We start from the raw sequence: 18,800 nt of genomic DNA, 5'->3' as shown, positions 1-18,800 counted from the left end.
ACAATACACAATACAACACACAACACAACACACAATACAACACACAATACAACACACAATACACAACACACAATACAACACACAATACAACACACAACACACAATACAACACACAACACAACACACAACACAACACACAATACAACACACAACACAACACACAATACAACACAACACACAACACAACACACAACACACAATACACAACACACAACACACAATACAACACACAACACAATACACAACACACAATACAACACAATACACAACACACAATACAACACACAATACAACACACAACACAACACACAATACAACACACAACACAACACACAATACAACACACAATACAACACACAATACAACACACAACACAACACACAACACAACACACAATACAACACACAATACAACACACAACACAACACACAATACAACACACAACACAACACACAATACAACACACAATACAACACACAATACAACACACACCACACAACACACAACACAACACAACACACCACACAACACACACTAATTGCGTAGACACAGACATAAAGCAGAAGTCCCCTCAGACGTTTGTCTGGATGAAGAGCACTCATCACTCATCACATACTGACTGACTGACTGAAGGACTGACTGACTGACATACTGACTGACATACTGACTGACTGACTGACTGACTGACTGACTGACTGACTGACTGACTGACTGACTGACTGACTGAAGGACTGACTGACTGACTGACTGACTGACTGACTGACTGACTGACTGACTGACTGACTGAAGGACTGACTGACTGACTGACTGAAGGACTGACTGACTGACTGACTGGCTGGCTAGCTGACTAGCTGACTGACTGACTGACTAGCTGACTGGCTGACTGACTGACTGACTGACTGACTGACTGACTGACTGACTGAAGAGAAGAGAAAAGAGGAGAAGAGAGAAGAGAAGAGAAAAGAGGAGAAGAGAAGAGAAGAGAGGTGAAGAGAAGAGAAGAGAAGAGAGGAGAGGAGAAGAGAAGAGAAGAGAAGAGAAGAGAAGAGAAGAGAAGAGAAGAGAAGAGAGGTGAAGAGAAGAGAAGAGAAGAGAAGAGAGGAGAAGAGAGGAGAAGAGAAGAGAAGAGAAGAGAAGAGAGGAGAAGAGAGGAGAAGAGAGGAGAGGAGAGGAGAGGAGAGGAGAGGAGAGGAGAGGAGAGGAGAGGAGAAGAGAGGAGAAGAGAGGAGAAGAGAAGAGAAGAGAAGAGAAGAGAAGAGAAGAGAAGAGAAGAGGAGAGGAGAGGAGAGGAGAGGAGAGGAGAGGAGAGGAGAGGAGAGGAGAGGAGAGGAGAGGAGAAGACTTGCCTCTCCTGACGGGTTTGCTCGGCCGTGGTCTCCATGGCACATTCCAGGGAGCTCTGCAGCGAGTGGAGCTGATTGGTTGTCTCTTTCAACAGGAAGCGTGTCACGAACTGCTCCAGGTGTGTGGCTTCCTGGTAGTCCTGGAGGAGAGAGGTACCAACCCTTAGAACCCCTAGACCCTACTGGGCTTCCTGGTAGTCCCCCCCTCCTCAATATACCAGTCTGTCTCCCCTCAATATACCTGTCTGTCCCTCCCCTCAATATACCTGTCTGTCCCTCCCCTCAATATACCTGTCTGTCTCCCCTCAATATACCTGTCTGTCCCTCCCCTCAATATACCTGTCTGTCCCTCCCCTCAATATACCTGTCTGTCCCCCCTCAAAACACCTGTCTGTCCCTCCCCTCAAAACACATGTCTGTCCCTCCCCTCAATACACCTGTCTGTCCCTCCCCTAAATACACCTGTCTGTTGCCCACATTTCCCATCGAGGACCCCTTTGGGAACATCCTCTGGGTCAGACAGGTGTTTGTCTGTTGCCCATAACTACTGCTCCAGATATAAAGGTGTCCAGGTGAGTCCCAGAGTTGACGTACCTTCTTGGTCTTGCCCATTGCCTTCAGTATTGTTATGTTGAGGTCCTCCAGGGCTGCCAGGACCTTCTCATATTCACCAAGGTGCTGGGAGAAGTACTCTTAAAACACAGACAGACAGACAGACAGACAGACAGACAGACAGACAGACAGACAGACAGACAGACAGACAGACAGACAGACAGACAGACAGACAGACAGACAGACAGACAGACAGACAGACAGACAGACAGACAGACAGACAGACAGACAGACAGACAGACAGACAGACAGGGAAAATACACCATTTAGCAGACGCTTAAATATACACTGCTCAAAAAAATAAAGGGAACACTAAAATAACACATCCTAGATCTGAATGAATGAAATATTCTTATTAAATACTTTTTTCTTTACATAGTTGAATGTGCTGACAACAAAATCACACAAAAATTATCAATGGAAATCAAATTTATCAACCCATGGAGGTCTGGATTTGGAGTCACACTCAAAATTAAAGTGGAAAACCACACTACAGGCTGATCCAACTTTGATGTAATGTCCTTAAAACAAGTCAAAATGAGGCTCAGTAGTGTGTGTGGCCTCCACGTGCCTGTATGACCTCCCTACAACGCCTGGGCATGCTCCTGATGAGGTGGTGGATGGTCTCCTGAGGGATCTCCTCCCAGACCTGGACTAAAGCATCCGCCAACTCCTGGAGAGTCTGTGGTGCAACGTGGCATTGGTGGATGGAGCGAGACATGATGTCCCAGATGTGCTCAATTGGATTCAGGTCTGGGGAACGGGCGGGCCAGTCCATAGCATCAATGCCTTCCTCTTGCAGGAACTACTGAAACACTCCAGCCACATGAGGTCTAGCATTGTCTTGCATTAGGAGGAACCCAGGGCCAACCGCACCAGCATATGGTCTCACAAGGGGTCTGAGGATCTCATCTCGGTACCTAATGGCAGTCAGGCTACCTCTGGCGAGCACATGGAGGGCTGTGCGGCCCCCCAAAGAAATGCCACCCCACACCATGGTCATGCTGGAGGATGTTGCAGGCAGCAGAACATTCTCCACGGCGTCTCCAGACTCTGTCACGTCTGTCACGTGCTCAGTGTGAACCTGCTTTCATCTGTGAAGAGCACAGGGCGCCAGTGGCGAATTTGCCAATCTTGGTGTTCTCTGGCAAATGCCAAACGTCCTGCACGGTGTTGGGCTGTAAGCACAACCCCCACCTGTGGACGTCGGGCCCTCATACCACCCTCATGAAAGTCTGTTTCTGACCGTTTGAGCAGACACATGCACATTTGTGACCTGCTGGAGGTCATTTTGCAGGGCTCTGGCAGTGCTCCTCCTAATCCTCCTTGCACAAAGGTGGAGGTAGTGGTCCTGCTGCTGGGTTGTTGCCCTCCTACGGCCTCCTCCACGTCTCCTGATGTACTGGCCTGTCTCCTGGTAGCGCCTCCATGCTCTGGACACTATGCTGACAGACACAGCAAACCTTCTTGCCACAGCTCACATTGATGTGCCATCCTGGATGAGCTGCACTACCTGAGCCACTTGTGTGGGTTGTAGACTCCGTCTCATGCTACCACTAGAGTGAAAGCACCGCCAGCATTCAACAGTGACCAAAACATCAGCCAGGAAGCATAGGAACTGAGAAGTGGTCTGTGGTCACCACCTGCAGAACCACTCCTTTATTGGGGGTGTCTTGCTAATTGCCTATAATTTCCACCTGTTGTCTATTCCATTTGCACAACAGCATGTGAAATTTATTGTCAATCAGTGTTGCTTCCTAAGTGGACAGTTTGATTTCACAGAAGTGTGATTGACTTGGAGTTACATTGTGTTGTTTAAGTGTTCCCTTTATTTTTTTGAGCAGTGTATATGTATAGTGTGTATGTATAGTGTGTATGTATAGTGTGTATGTGTAGTGTGCATGTATAGTGTGTATGTATAGTGTGTATTTATAGTGTGTATGTATAGTGTGTATGTATAGTGTCCCCAGCGGGAATTAAACTCACAATCCTGACATTTGAAGCGCCATGGTCACATGGCCACACAGGACTATTTATTTGTAGGAATGAGAAAGTTTGACAAGGACCTCAGGTGTTTAGTGTGCTTGTGGGTGTCTAAATTTACACCCAGGCACTGCTGCCAGATCCTGAGCTCACTAGACACCCAGGCACTGCTGCCAGATCCTGAGCTCACTAGACACCCAGGCACTGCTGCCAGATCCTGAGCTCACTAGACACCCAGGCACTGCTGCCAGATCCTGAGCTAACTAGACACCCAGGCACTGCTGCCAGATCCTGAGCTCACTAGACACCCGGGCACTGCTGCCAGATCCTGAGCTCACTAGACACCCGGGCACTGCTGCCAGATCCTGAGCTCACTAGACACCCAGGCGCTGCTGCCAGATCCTGAGCTCACTAGACACCCGGGCACTGCTGCCAGATCCTGAGCTCACTAGACACCCAGGCACTGCTGCCAGATCCTGAGCTCACTAGACACCCAGGCACTGCTGCCAGATCCTGAGCTCACTAGACACCCAGGCGCTGCTGCCAGATCCTGAGCTCACTAGACACCCGGGCACTGCTGCCAGATCCTGAGCTCACTAGACACCCGGGCGCGGCACTGCTGCCAGATCCTGAGCTCACTAGACACCCGGGCGCGGCACTGCTGCCAGATCCTGAGCTCACTAGACACCCAGGCACTGCTGCCAGATCCTGAGCTCACTAGACACCCGGGCACTGCTGCCAGATCCTGAGCTCACTAGACACCCAGGCACTGCTGCCAGATCCTGAGCTCACTAGACACCCGGGCATTGCTGCCAGATCCTGAGCTCACTAGACACCCAGGCACTGCTGCCAGATCCTGAGCTCACTAGACACCCAGGCGCTGCTGCCAGATCCTGAGCTCACTAGACACCCGGGCACTGCTGCCAGATCCTGAGCTCACTAGACACCCAGGCACTGCTGCCAGATCCTGAGCTCACTAGACACCCAGACGCTGCTGCCAGATCCTGAGCTCACTAGACACCCAGGCATTGCTGCCAGATCCTGAGCTCACTAGACACCCAGGCACTGCTGCCAGATCCTGAGCTCACTAGACACCCGGGCACTGCTGCCAGATCCTGAGCTCACTAGACACCCAGGCACTGCTGCCAGATCTTGAGCTCACTAGACACCCAGGCGCTGCTGCCAGATCCTGAGCTCACTTGACACCCAGGCGCTGCTGCCAGATCCTGAGCTCACTAGACACCCAGGCGCTGCTGCCAGATCCTGAGCTCACTAGACACCCAGGCACTGCACTGCTGCCAGATCCTGAGCTCACTTGCGTGAATTGTTGGTTTGTTTATAGTTATATCGCTCAATTCTGTTTTGTTTTGTCTAAATCCAAATACGTCGCAAGTTTGAAAGTAGATTGTTCATGTCTTGCTTGACTTTAGTGCAGCTTTTGACATTATCGATCATAGTCTGCTGCTGGAAAAACGTATGTGTTTTTGCCTTTACACCCGTTACTATAACGTGGATGAAGAGTTAAGAGTTACTTGTCTAACAACACACAGAGGGTGTTCTTTAACTCTCCAACATAATCCAGGTAGAATCAGGAATTCCCCAGGGCAGCTGTTTAGGCCCCTTGCAGGTAGAATCAGGCATTCCCCAGGGCAGCTGTTTAGGCCCCTTGCTTTTTTCAATCTTTACTAACGACATGCCACTGGCTTTGAGGAAAGCCAGAGTGTCTATGTATGCAGATGACTCAACACGACACACGTCAGCTACTACAGTGACTGAAATGACTGCAACACTTAACAAAGAGCTGCAGTTAGTTTCAGAATGGGTGGAAAATAATAAGTTAGCCCTAAATATTTCTAAAACTAAAAGCATTGTATTTCGAACAAATCACTCACTAAACCCTAAATCTCAACTAAATCTAGTAAAAAATAATGTGGAAATTGAGCAAGTTGAGGTGACTAAACTGCTTGGAGTTACCCTGGATTGTAAACTGTCATGGTCAAAACATATTGATACAGTAGTAGCTACGATGGGGAGCAGTCTGTCTAAAATAAAGCCCTGCTCTACCTTCTTAACAACACTATCAACAAGGCAGGTCCTACAGGCCCTAGTTTCTACCTTCTTAAAAACACTATCAACAAGGCAGGTCCTACAGGCCCTAGTTTCTACCTTCTTAACAACACTATCAACAAGGCAGGTCCTACAGGCCCTAGTTTTGTCGCACCTGGACTACTGTTCAGTCATGTGGTCAGGTGCCACAAAAAAGGACTTAGGAAAATTGCAATTGGCTCAGAACAGGGCAGCAAGCGGACCCTTGGATGTACACAGAGAGCTAACATTGATAATATGCATGTCAATCTCTCCTGGCTCAAACTTGTATTTGTGAGAGGTATTGACATGTTGAATGTACCAAGCTGTCTGTCTGAACTACTGGCATACAGCTCGGACACCCATGCATACCCCACAAGACATGCCACCAGAGGTCTCTTCACAGTCCCCAAGTCCAGAACAGACTATGGGAGGTGCACAGTACTACATAGAGCTATGACTACATGGAACTCTATTCCACATCAAGTAACTGATACAGCAGTAGAATCAGATTTAAAAACAGATAAAAATACACCTTATGGAGCAGCGGGGACTGTGAAGCAACAAAACATTGGCACAGGTACATGCATACACGCGCACGCACGCACGCACGCACGCACGCACGCACGCACGCACGCACGCACGCACGCACGCACGCACGCACGCACACACACACACACACACACACACACACACACACACACACACACACACACACACACACACACAAAACTGCCTTAATTTTGCTGGACCCCAGGAAGAGTAGCTGCTGCCTTGGCAGGAACTAATGGGGATCCATAACAAACCCCAGGAAGAGTAGCTGCTGCCTTGACAGGAACTAATGGGGATCCATAATAAACACCAGGAAGAGTAGCTGCTGCCTTGACAGGAACTAATGGGGATCCATAATAAACCCCAGGAAGAGTAGCTGCTGCCTTGACAGGAACTAATGGGGATCCATAATAAACCCCAGGAAGAGTAGCTGCTGCCTTGACAGGAACTAATGGGGATCCATAATAAACCCCAGGAAGAGTAGCTGCTGCCTTGACAGGAACTAATGGGGATCCATAATAAACCCCAGGAAGAGTAGCTGCTGCCTTGACAGGAACTAATGGGGATCCATAATAAACACCAGGAAGAGTAGCTGCTGCCTTGACAGGAACTAATGGGGATCCGTAATAAACACCAGGAAGAGTAGCTGCTGCCTTGGCAGGAACTAATGGGGATCCGTAGTAAACCCCAGGAAGAGTAGCTGCTGCCTTGGCAGGAACTAATGGGGATCCGTAATAAACCCCAGGAAGAGTAGCTGCTGCCTTGGCAGGAACTAATGGGGATCCGTAATAAACCCCAGGAAGAGTAGCTGCTGCCTTGGCAGTAACTAATGGGGATCCGTAATAAACCCCAGGAAGAGTAGCTGCTGCCTTGGCAGGAACTAATGGGGATCCATAATAAACCCCAGGAAGAGTAGCTGCTGCCTTGGCAGGAACTAATGGGGATCCATAATAAACCCCAGGAAGAGTAGCTGCTGCCTTGGCTGGAACTAATGGGGATCCATAATAAACCCCAGGAAGAGTAGCTGCTGCCTTGGCAGGAACTAATGGGGATCCATAATAAACACCAGGAAGAGTAGCTGCTGCCTTGACAGGAACTAATGGGGATCTATAATAAACCCAAGGAAGAGTAGCTGCTGCCTTGGCAGGAACTAATGGGGATCCGTAATAAACCCCAGGAAGAGTAGCTGCTGCCTTGGCAGTAACTAATGGGGATCCGTAATAAACCCCAGGAAGAGTAGCTGCTGCCTTGGCAGGAACTAATGGGGATCCGTAATAAACCCCAGGAAGAGTAGCTGCTGCCTTGGCAGGAACTAATGGGGATCCATAATAAACTCCAAGAAGAGTAGCTGCTGCCTTGGCAGGAACTAATGGGGATCCATAATAAACCCCAGGAAGAGTAGCTGCTGCCTTGGCAGGAACTAATGGGGATCCATAATAAACCCCAGGAAGAGTAGCTGCTGCCTTGGCAGGAACTAATGGGGATCCATAATAAACCCCAGGAAGAGTAGCTGCTGCCTTGGTAGGAACTAATGGGGATCCATAGTAAACCCCAGGAAGAGTAGCTGCTGCCTTGGCAGGAACTAATGGGGATCCATAATAACCCCCAGGAAGAGTAGCTGCTGCCTTGGCAGGAACTAATGGGGATCCATAATAAACCCCAGGAAGAGTAGCTGCTGCCTTGGCAGGAACTAATGGGGATCCATAATAACCCCCAGGAAGAGTAGCTGCTGCCTTGGCAGGAACTAATGGGGATCCATAATAAACCCCAGGAAGAGTAGCTGCTGCCTTGGCAGTAACTAATGGGGATCCATAATAAACCCCAGGAAGAGTAGCTGCTGCCTTGGCAGGAACTAATGGGGATCCATAATAAACTCCAAGAAGAGTAGCTGCTGCCTTGGCAGGAACTAATGGGGATCCATAATAAACCCCAGGAAGAGTAGCTGCTGCCTTGGCAGGAACTAATGGGGATCCATAATAAACCCCAGGAAGAGTAGCTGCTGCCTTGGCAGGAACTAATGGGGATCCATAATAAACCCCAGGAAGAGTAGCTGCTGCCTTGGTAGGAACTAATGGGGATCCATAGTAAACCCCAGGAAGAGTAGCTGCTGCCTTGGCAGGAACTAGTGGGGATCCATAATAACCCCCAGGAAGAGTAGCTGCTGCCTTGGCAGGAACTAATGGGGATCCATAATAAACCCCAGGAAGAGTAGCTGCTGCCTTGGCAGTAACTAATGGGGATCCATAATAAACCCCAGGAAGAGTAGCTGCTGCCTTGGCAGGAACTAATGGGGATCCATAATAAACTCCAAGACGAGTAGCTGCTGCCTTGGCAGGAACTAATGGGGATCCATAATAAACCCCAGGAAGAGTAGCTGCTGCCTTGGCAGGAACTAATGGGGATCCATAATAACCCCCAGGAAGAGTAGCTGCTGCCTTGGCAGGAACTAATGGGGATCCATAATAAACCCCAGGAAGAGTAGCTGCTGCCTTGGCAGTAACTAATGGGGATCCATAATAAACCCCAGGAAGAGTAGCTGCTGCCTTGGCAGGAACTAATGGGGATCCATAATAAACTCCAAGACGAGTAGCTGCTGCCTTGGCAGGAACTAATGGGGATCCATAATAAACCCCAGGAAGAGTAGCTGCTGCCTTGGCAGGAACTAATGGGGATCCATAATAAACCCCAGGAAGAGTAGCTGCTGCCTTGGCAGGAACTAATGGGGATCCATATTAAACCCCAGGAAGAGTAGCTGCTGCCTTGGCAGGAACTAAAGGGGATCCACAATAAACCCCAGGAAGAGTAGCTGCTGCCTTGGCAGGAACTAATGGGGATCCATAATAAACCCCAGGAAGAGTAGCTGCTGCCTTGGCAGTAACTAATGGGGATCCATAATAAACCCCAGGAAGAGTAGCTGCTGCCTTGGCAGGAACTAATGGGGATCCATAATAAACCCCAGGAAGAGTAGCTGCTGCCTTGACAGGAACTAATGGGGATCCATAATAAACCCCAGGAAGAGTAGCTGCTGCCTTGGCAGGAACTAATGGGGATCCGTAATAAACCCCAGGAAGAGTAGCTGCTGCCTTGGCAGTAACTAATGGGGATCCGTAATAAACCCCAGGAAGAGTAGCTGCTGCCTTGGCAGTAACTAATGGGGATCCATAATAAACCCCAGGAAGAGTAGCTGCTGCCTTGGCAGGAACTAATGGGCATCCATAATAAACCCCAGGAAGAGTAGCTGCTGCCTTGACAGGAACTAATGGGGATCCATAATAAACCCCAGGAAGAGTAGCTGCTGCCTTGGCAGGAACTAATGGGGATCCATAATAAACCCCAGGAAGAGTAGCTGCTGCCTTGGCAGGAACTAATGGGGATCCATAATAAACCCCAGGAAGAGTAGCTGCTGCCTTGGCTGGAACTAATGGGGATCCATAATAAATACATATACAAATGTGTGACGACCTTAATCCTAATCACTGTAATATGCTGAAAACTTTACAATTACTACCGGAGGTTGTATGGATTCAGTAAGTTAAGCTCACACTCTCCAAAACAGCATTGCTTTGCCTGATCAAATCAAATCACGTTTTATTGGTCACATGTTTAGCAGATGTTATTGCGGGTGTAGCGAAATGATTGTTTTTCTAGCTCCAACAGTGCAGTTAAATCTAACAATTTCACAACAATACACACAAATCTAAAGTAAAGAAATGGAATTAAGGATATATGAATATTAGGACGAGCAGCATAGACTAAAATACAGTATAACAGAATACAGTATAACAGAATACAGTATAACAGAGTACAGTAGAACAGAATACAGTAGACCAGAATACAGTAGAACAGAATACAGTAGAACAGAATATAGTAGAACAGAATACAGTAGAACAGAATACAGTAGACCAGAATACAGTAGAACAGAATACAGTAGAACAGAATACAGTAGACCAGAATACAGTAGAACAGAATATAGTAGAACAGAATACAGTACAACAGAATACAGTAGAACCGAATACAGTAGAACCGAATACAGTAGAACAGAATACAGTAGAACAGAATACAGTAGAACAGAATACAGTAGAACAGAATACAAAAGTCAAAAAGGGAAACTAAGAAGAAGCGAGGCTCAAGAGGCAGTGCCAGGAACTACGGAGGCGGGAAATCGTCACCTGCTCCCGGGGATCTGCCTGTCAATAGTACGGTCGACTAATAATAAACTGGAGGAGGTAGCAACAAGGGCTACATCTGAAGAGGACTCAAGGAGACGTGATTAAACCTGCTTTACAGAAACCTGGCTCAGCGAGGACAATATCGATGTGAACACTGGCATTAGAGCAGATCGAGACAAAACAACGTCACATAAATCAATAGGTGGAGGAGGAGGAGGAGGGGGGGGGGGGGGTATGTATCTTTGTAGATAATACTTGGGCCAAGCAGTGTCATGTGATTGAAGAAGTGTGCACCAGAGACTATGAGATTCTCTTTGTATCATTCAGGCCATTCTATCTGGATAAATGTCCATTATTCTGGTCTATGTGCCTGGACCTCACAATAAGGAAGCTGCTGACAGGATTACAGACTGGTTCAATGCTGCCCTTTCACGATCAACTGACCAGACAGTATTTGTGCTTGGGGATTTTCATACCGTCTCCTTCTCCGCGCAACCCCCCCACTCTGCAACAGTATGTCACCTGTCCAACTCGCTCAACTCGCATCCTGAATCAGCGTTATGGCAACGTAGAGGACGCGTACAAGGCACTCTGGGAAATCAGACCATAACGTTATCCATCTCCTACTGAGATACAGGCAGCAGGTGAAACGTGAAAACCTGTAGAGAAATTAATTCAGGTATGGATAGAGGAGAGTAGGGAGGAGCTCAAGGACTGCTTTGACGTCACAGCCTGGGAGGTGTACTTTGATTGGTGAACGGATCCCCACTAGTTGACAGACAGCGTTACATCATACACAACCAGATCTGGGAGGATACTGTCATTAACACAAAAACTGTCAGTGTATTTCCCAACAACAAGCTCTGGGTGTCTAAGGACTTGAAAATGTGACCTCAATGAATGGAAGTTTGTGTTCCTGGAAGGAGATACTGATGCTGGAAAGAAGAAAGAAAATAAATTCAGGACAAAAAATATGGAAAGCAGAGGTTCTGTCCAGCCAATCCAAGACAAGCATGGGAGGGGCTTAATGCAATGATGGGAAGAGAAAGGAAAAGAGATCAACAGCATTGTAGACTGTTCATCCTCTGGAAACTACATTAACTGTCCTTTGACACCGCCGATTTTAAAGACCGAATGAAAACTAATATGTGACAGCATCCCCAAATCCTCTCCTGTCCAGATAACAGAGAACAAGATGGCTTCATGCTTGTCGAATAATAAGCCACACAAAGCACCGGGCCCAGACGGACTACGGCGCCGACGGGCTCAAGGGAGTCTTCTCACGACTGTTTCCTGCTGAGCATCTGTACCGTGCCAAACTCCTGGAAGGTGTCGACCATTGTACCGGTGCCTAAGAAGTCAGGGGCCAAATCACCACATTACTTTCGACTTGTGGCCCTCACGCCCCTTTTTGCCAAATGCATGGAAAGTGTTGTAAGTAAGCACCTTACCCTGTCCATAGAAGATCAACAGGACCCGTTACAGCCTATTAGGCACAGAGGGGGACTGAGGATGCTACTCTGACCTTGGTGAACATGGTGGCTAGTCACCTTCAACATGCTACATCATCACAGAGGGGGACTGAGGATGCTACTCTGACCTTGGTGAACATGGTGGCTAGTCACCTTCAACATGCTACATCATCACAGAGGGGGACTGAGGATGCTACTCTGACCTTGGTGAACATGGTGGCTAGTCACCTTCAACATGCTACATCATCACAGAGGGGGACTGAGGATGCTACTCTGACCTTGGTGAACATGGTGGCTAGTCACCTTCAACATGCTACATCATCACAGAGGGGGACTGAGGATGCTACTCTGACCTTGGTGAACATGGTGGCTAGTCACCTTCAACATGCTACATCATCACAGAGGGGGACTGAGGATGCTACTCTGACCTTGGTGAACATGGTGGCTAGTCACCTTCAACATGCTACATCATCACAGAGGGGGACTGAGGATGCTACTCTGACCTTGGTGAACATGGTGGCTAGTCACCTTCAACATGCTACATCATCACAGAGGGGGACTGAGGATGCTACTCTGACCTTGGTGAACATGGTGGCTAGTCACCTTCAACATGCTACATCATCACAGAGGGGGACTGAGGATGCTACTCTGACCTTGGTGAACATGGTGGCTAGTCACCTTCAACATGCTACATCATCACAGAGGGGGACTGAGGATGCTACTCTGACCTTGGTGAACATGGTGGCTAGTCACCTTCAACATGCTACATCATCACAGAGGGGGACTGAGGATGCTACTCTGACCTTGGTGAACATGGTGGCTAGTCACCTTCAACATGCTACATCATCACAGAGGGGGACTGAGGATGCTACTCTGACCTTGGTGAACATGGTGGCTAGTCACCTTCAACATGCTACATCATCACAGAGGGGGACTGAGGATGCTACTCTGACCTTGGTGAACATGGTGGCTAGTCACCTTCAACATGCTACATCATCACAGAGGGGGACTGAGGATGCTACTCTGACCTTGGTGAACATGGTGGCTAGTCACCTTCAACATGCTACATCATCACAGAGGGGGACTGAGGATGCTACTCTGACCTTGGTGAACATGGTGGCTAGTCACCTTCAACATGCTACATCATCACAGAGGGGGACTGAGGATGCTACTCTGACCTTGGTGAACACGGTGGCTAGTCACCTTCAACATGCTACATCATCACAGAGGGGGACTGAGGATGCTACTCTGACCTTGGTGAACACGGTGGCTAGTCACCTTCAACATGCTACATCATCACAGAGGGGGACTGAGGATGCTACTCTGACCTTGGTGAACACGGTGGCTAGTCACCTTCAACATGCTACATCATCACAGAGGGGGACTGAGGATGCTACTCTGACCTTGGTGAACATGGTGGCTAGTCACCTTCAACATGCTACATCATCACAGAGGGGGACTGAGGATGCTACTCTGACCTTGGTGAACATGGTGGCTAGTCACCTTCAACATGCTACATCATCACAGAGGGGGACTGAGGATGCTACTCTGACCTTGGTGAACATGGTGGCTAGTCACCTTCAACATGCTACATCATCACAGAGGGGGACTGAGGATGCTACTCTGACCTTGGTGAACATGGTGGCTAGTCACCTTCAACATGCTACATCATCACAGAGGGGGACTGGGGATGCTACTCTGACCTTGGTGAACATGGTGGCTAGTCACCTTCAACATGCTACATCATCACAGAGGGGGACTGAGGATGCTACTCTGACCTTGGTGAACATGGTGGCTAGTCACCTTCAACATGCTACATCATCACAGAGGGGGACTGAGGATGCTACTCTGACCTTGGTGAACATGGTGGCTAGTCACCTTCAACATGCTACATCATCACAGAGGGGGACTGAGGATGCTACTCTGACCTTGGTGAACATGGTGGCTAGTCACCTTCAACATGCTACATCATCACAGAGGGGGACTGAGGATGCTACTCTGACCTTGGTGAACATGGTGGCTAGTCACCTTCAACATGCTACATCATCACAGAGGGGGACTGAGGATGCTACTCTGACCTTGGTGAACATGGTGGCTAGTCACCTTCAACGTACTAAATCATATCATCACGTTTAATTTATAGATTTTCGTTATTTCAATATAATGCAAATCCACACACTGCTGACGACTACTAGACCTGAACGTTAACGGAGGCCTGGCAGGTTGGATCAAGAACTTCAACTGACCTGAACACAGGGGGCCCTCTCTGATGAACTGACCTGAACACAGGGGGGCCCTCTCTGATGAACTGACCTGAACACAGGGGGCCCTCTCTGATGAACTGACCTGAACACAGGGGGCCCTCTCTGATGAACTGACCTGAACACAGGGGGGCCCTCTCTGATGAACTGACCTGAACACAGGGGGGCCCTCTCTGATGAACTGACCTGAACACAGGGGGGCCCTCTCTGATGAACTGACCTGAACACAGGGGGGCCCTCTCTGATGAACTGACCTGAACACAGGGGGGCCTCTCTGATGAACTGACCTGAACACAGGGGGGCCCTCTCTGATGAACTGACCTGAACACAGGGGGCCCTCTCTGATGAACTGACCTGAACACAGGGGGGGCCTCTCTGATGAACTGACCTGAACGTTAACGGAGGCCTGGCAGGTTGGATCAAGGACTTCAACTGACCTGAACACAGGGGGGCCCTCTCTGATGAACTGACCTGAACACAGGGGGGCCCTCTCTGATGAACTGACCTGAACACAGGGGGCCCTCTCTGATGAACTGACCTGAACACAGGGGGGCCCTCTCTGATGAACTGACCTGAACACAGGGGGGCCCTCTCTGATGAACTGACCTGAACACAGGGGGGGCCTCTCTGATGAACTGACCTGAACACAGGGGGGCCCTCTCTGATGAACTGACCTGAACACAGGGGGCCCTCTCTGATGAACTGACCTGAACACAGGGGCGCCCCAGGGTCGTGTCCTCTCTCTGATGAACTGACCTGAACACAGGGGCGCCCCAGGGTCGTATCCTCTCTCTGATGAACTGACCTGAACACAGGGGCGCCCCAGGGTCGTGTCCTCTCTCTGATGAACTGACCCTGAACACAGGGGGGCCCCAGGGGTGTGTCCTTTCCCGTTGTTGTTCTCTATCTCCACTAATGAGATGAAGATCCAAGGAAACAATGTGAGCCTTTTTAAGTACGCGGATGACATGGCTCAGGTAGGACTCTTTATTAAAGATGCTACGTCTGGTAGGACAGCTGTTTATAAACAGACCAACAACCTTGAAGATTGGTGCCGGTCAAGTGCCCTCCAAATCAATGTGGACAAGACAAAGGAACTGATCATCAATGGCAACAACCTGCCAATGTCCCAACCTCTCTCTCTGAACGACCAACCAGAGAATGGTTTTACAGAGAATGCAGACTGTATTTTTTTTTAAAGCAAACCACAGCCTGTTTTTAAATCAGGAAAATGAAGGGGTTTGGGGTCAGCCAGGATGTTCTGGAGAGGGTGAACAGCAGTCTGGTGGAGAGCATCCTCACGTTCAATATGACAGTCTGGTAATCTGAGCCTGTGGAGAGGATCCTCACGTTCAATATGACAGTCTGGTAATCTGAGCCTGTGGAGAGGATCCTCGCGTTCAATATGACAGTCTGGTAATTTGAGCCTGTGGAGAGCATCCTCACGTTCAATATGACAGTCTGGTAATCTGAGCCTGTGGAGAGGATCCTCACGTTCAATATGACAGTCTGGTAATTTGAGCCTGTGGAGAGCATCCTCGCGTTCAATATGACAGTCTGGTAATCTGAGCTGGTGGAGAGCATCCTCACGTTCAATATGACAGTCTGGTAATCTGAGCCTGTGGAGAGGATCCTCGCGTTCAATATGACAGTCTGGTAATCTGAGCCTGTGGAGAGCATCCTCAAGTTCAATATGACAGTCTGGTAATCTGAGCCTGTGGAGAGCATCCTCACGTTCAATATGACAGTCTGGTAATTTGAGCCTGTGGAGAGCATCCTCACGTTCAATACGACAGTCTGGTAATCTGAGCTGGTGGAGCAAAAGCAAACTGACCAGAATAGTAAACAGAGCCAGCAACGTAATTGGTCGACTACAAGCACATTTGAGCAGTCTGTTCCACAAGGCAACGTTGGCGACCCCTCCCTCCCTCCCTCCCTCCCTCCCTCCCTCCCTCCCTCCCTCCCTCCCTCCCTCGGTTCTAGAAGCTTCCCTCTTCAGAATGCTCATGGCCAAGAAGAACATGTTTAAAACATTCATTCGTTCCATGTGCTGTTGGACTACTAAAATGCAAAGTCAATTGTATCGGTATATGTACCATCTAGTCCAGTTGGGACAGCGGCCGTTGTTAGTGGATGTACCGATGTCCTCTACGTTTTTAGTGTATTCCGGTTTGATGGACTGACTGGTTTGGGAATGGGAATGATGTGAGAATGTACTGTGCATTTGTAAAGTATTCAGACCCCTTGACTTTTTCCACATTTTGTTACGTTACAACCTTATTCTAAAATGGACATCTACACAGAATACCCTCATAATGACAAAGTCAAAACAGGCACGGTAGGTTCTGATCTCATGCACTCCTGGCATTGCAGTGCGGCACTTTTGACGTTTTCTTCACTAATATGTAGTTGTTGTCATGATAAAATGAATCAAAGTCAATTTTGCTATATGAAATGCAGGTCTGTCTTACCACACAGCTCGTCAGTGTCCACGTTGCTGGAAGACAAAATAACGGAAGAGGTGATTAGTTGAAGAGCACAATTAACAACCTTTCCAGAGCTTGGAATGACAACGTTCTATATGCATTTTTGTCAAAAATGAGTTATCGACACAGCCTTGTTAAACTGGGTTATCAACACAGCCTTGTTAAACTGGGTTATCGACACAGCCTTGTTAAACTGGGTTATCGACACAGCCTTGTTAAACTGGGTTATCAACACAGCCTTGTTAAACTGAGTTATCGACACAGCCTTGTTAAACTGGGTTATCGACACAGCCTTGTTAAACTGGGTTATCAACACAGCCTTGTTAAACTGGGTTATCAACACAGCCTTGTTAAACTGGGTTATCAACACAGCCTTGTTAAACTGAGTTATCGACACAGCCTTGTTAAACTGGGTTATCAACACAGCCTTGTTAAACTGAGTTATCAACACAGCCTTGTTAAACTGGGTTATCAACACAGCCTTGTTAAACTGGGTTATCAACACAGCCTTGTTAAACTGGGTTATCGACACAGCCTTGTTAAACTGGGTTATCAACACAGCCTTGTTAAACTGGGTTATCGACACAGCCTTGTTAAACTGGGTTATCAACACAGCCTTGTTAAACTGGGTTATCAACACAGCCTTGTTAAACTGGGTTATCGACACAGCCTTGTTAAACTGAGTTATCGACACAGCCTTGTTAAACTGGGTTATCGACACAGCCTTGTTAAACTGGGTTATCAACACAGCCTTGTTAAACTGGGTTATCAACACAGCCTTGTTAAACTGGGTTATCGACACAGCCTTGTTAAACTGAGTTATCGACACAGCCTTGTTAAACTGGGTTATCGACACAGCCTTGTTAAACTGAGTTATCGACACAGCCTTGTTAAACTGGGTTATCGACACAGCCTTGTTAAACTGAGTTATTGACACAGCCTTGTTAAACTGAGTTATCGACACAGCCTTGTTAAACTGGGTTATCGACACAGCCTTGTTAAACTAAGTTATTGACACAGCCTTGTTAAACTGGGTTATCATCACAGCCTTGTTAAACTGAGTTATCGACACAGCCTTGTTAAACTGGGTTATCATCACAGCCTTGTTAAACTGGGTTATTGACACAGCCTTGTTAAACTGAGTTATCGACACAGCCTTGTTAAACTGGGTTATCGACACAGCCTTGTTAAACTGGGTTATCGACACAGCCTTGTTAAACTGGGTTATCGACACAGCCTTGTTAAACTGGGTTATCGACACAGCCTTGTTAAACTGGGTTATCGACACAGCCTTGTTAAACTGGGTTATCGACACAGCCTTGTTAAACTGGGTTATTGACACAGCCTTGTTAAACTGAGTTATTGACACAGCCTTGTTAAACTGGGTTATCGACACAGCCTTGTTAAACTGGGTTATCGACACAGCCTTGTTAAACTGAGTTATTGACACAGCCTTGTTAAACTGGGTTATTGACACAGCCTTGTTAAACTGAGTTATCGACACAGCCTTGTTAAACTGGGTTATCGACACAGCCTTGTTAAACTGGGTTATCGACACAGCCTTGTTAAACTGGGTTATCGACACAGCCTTGTTAAACTGAGTTATCGACACAGCCTTGTTAAACTGGGTTATCGACACAGCCTTGTTAAACTGGGTTATCGACACAGCCTTGTTAAACTGGGTTATCGACACAGCCTTGTTAAACTGAGTTATTGACACAGCCTTGTTAAACTGGGTTATCGACACAGCCTTGTTAAACTGAGTCATTGACACAGCCTTGTTAAACTGGGTTATCGACACAGCCTTGTTAAACTGAGTTATTGACACAGCCTTGTT

General features: G+C 48.0%; 1 protein-coding gene across 1 annotated transcript in view; it reads right to left on the bottom strand.

Annotated features, from left to right (window-relative positions):
* The window catches only part of necab1 (N-terminal EF-hand calcium binding protein 1), a 116,994-nt gene that overhangs the window by 56,366 nt on the left and 41,828 nt on the right, over nt 1-18,800 (bottom strand). Inside the window, exons 4-6 of the mRNA XM_038983788.1 lie at nt 16,949-16,974; nt 1,938-2,035; nt 1,347-1,483 (exon numbers count right to left, since the gene is read on the bottom strand). Of these exons, the coding sequence (XP_038839716.1) occupies nt 1,347-1,483; nt 1,938-2,035; nt 16,949-16,974 (261 nt within the window). The remainder of the gene's footprint in view (nt 1-1,346; nt 1,484-1,937; nt 2,036-16,948; nt 16,975-18,800) is intronic.

The sequence above is a fragment of the Salvelinus namaycush genome, unplaced genomic scaffold (genome assembly GCF_016432855.1).
Source record: "Salvelinus namaycush isolate Seneca unplaced genomic scaffold, SaNama_1.0 Scaffold190, whole genome shotgun sequence".
NCBI lineage: Eukaryota > Metazoa > Chordata > Actinopteri > Salmoniformes > Salmonidae > Salvelinus > Salvelinus namaycush.
This window is presented reverse-complemented; position numbering and strand designations above follow the sequence as displayed.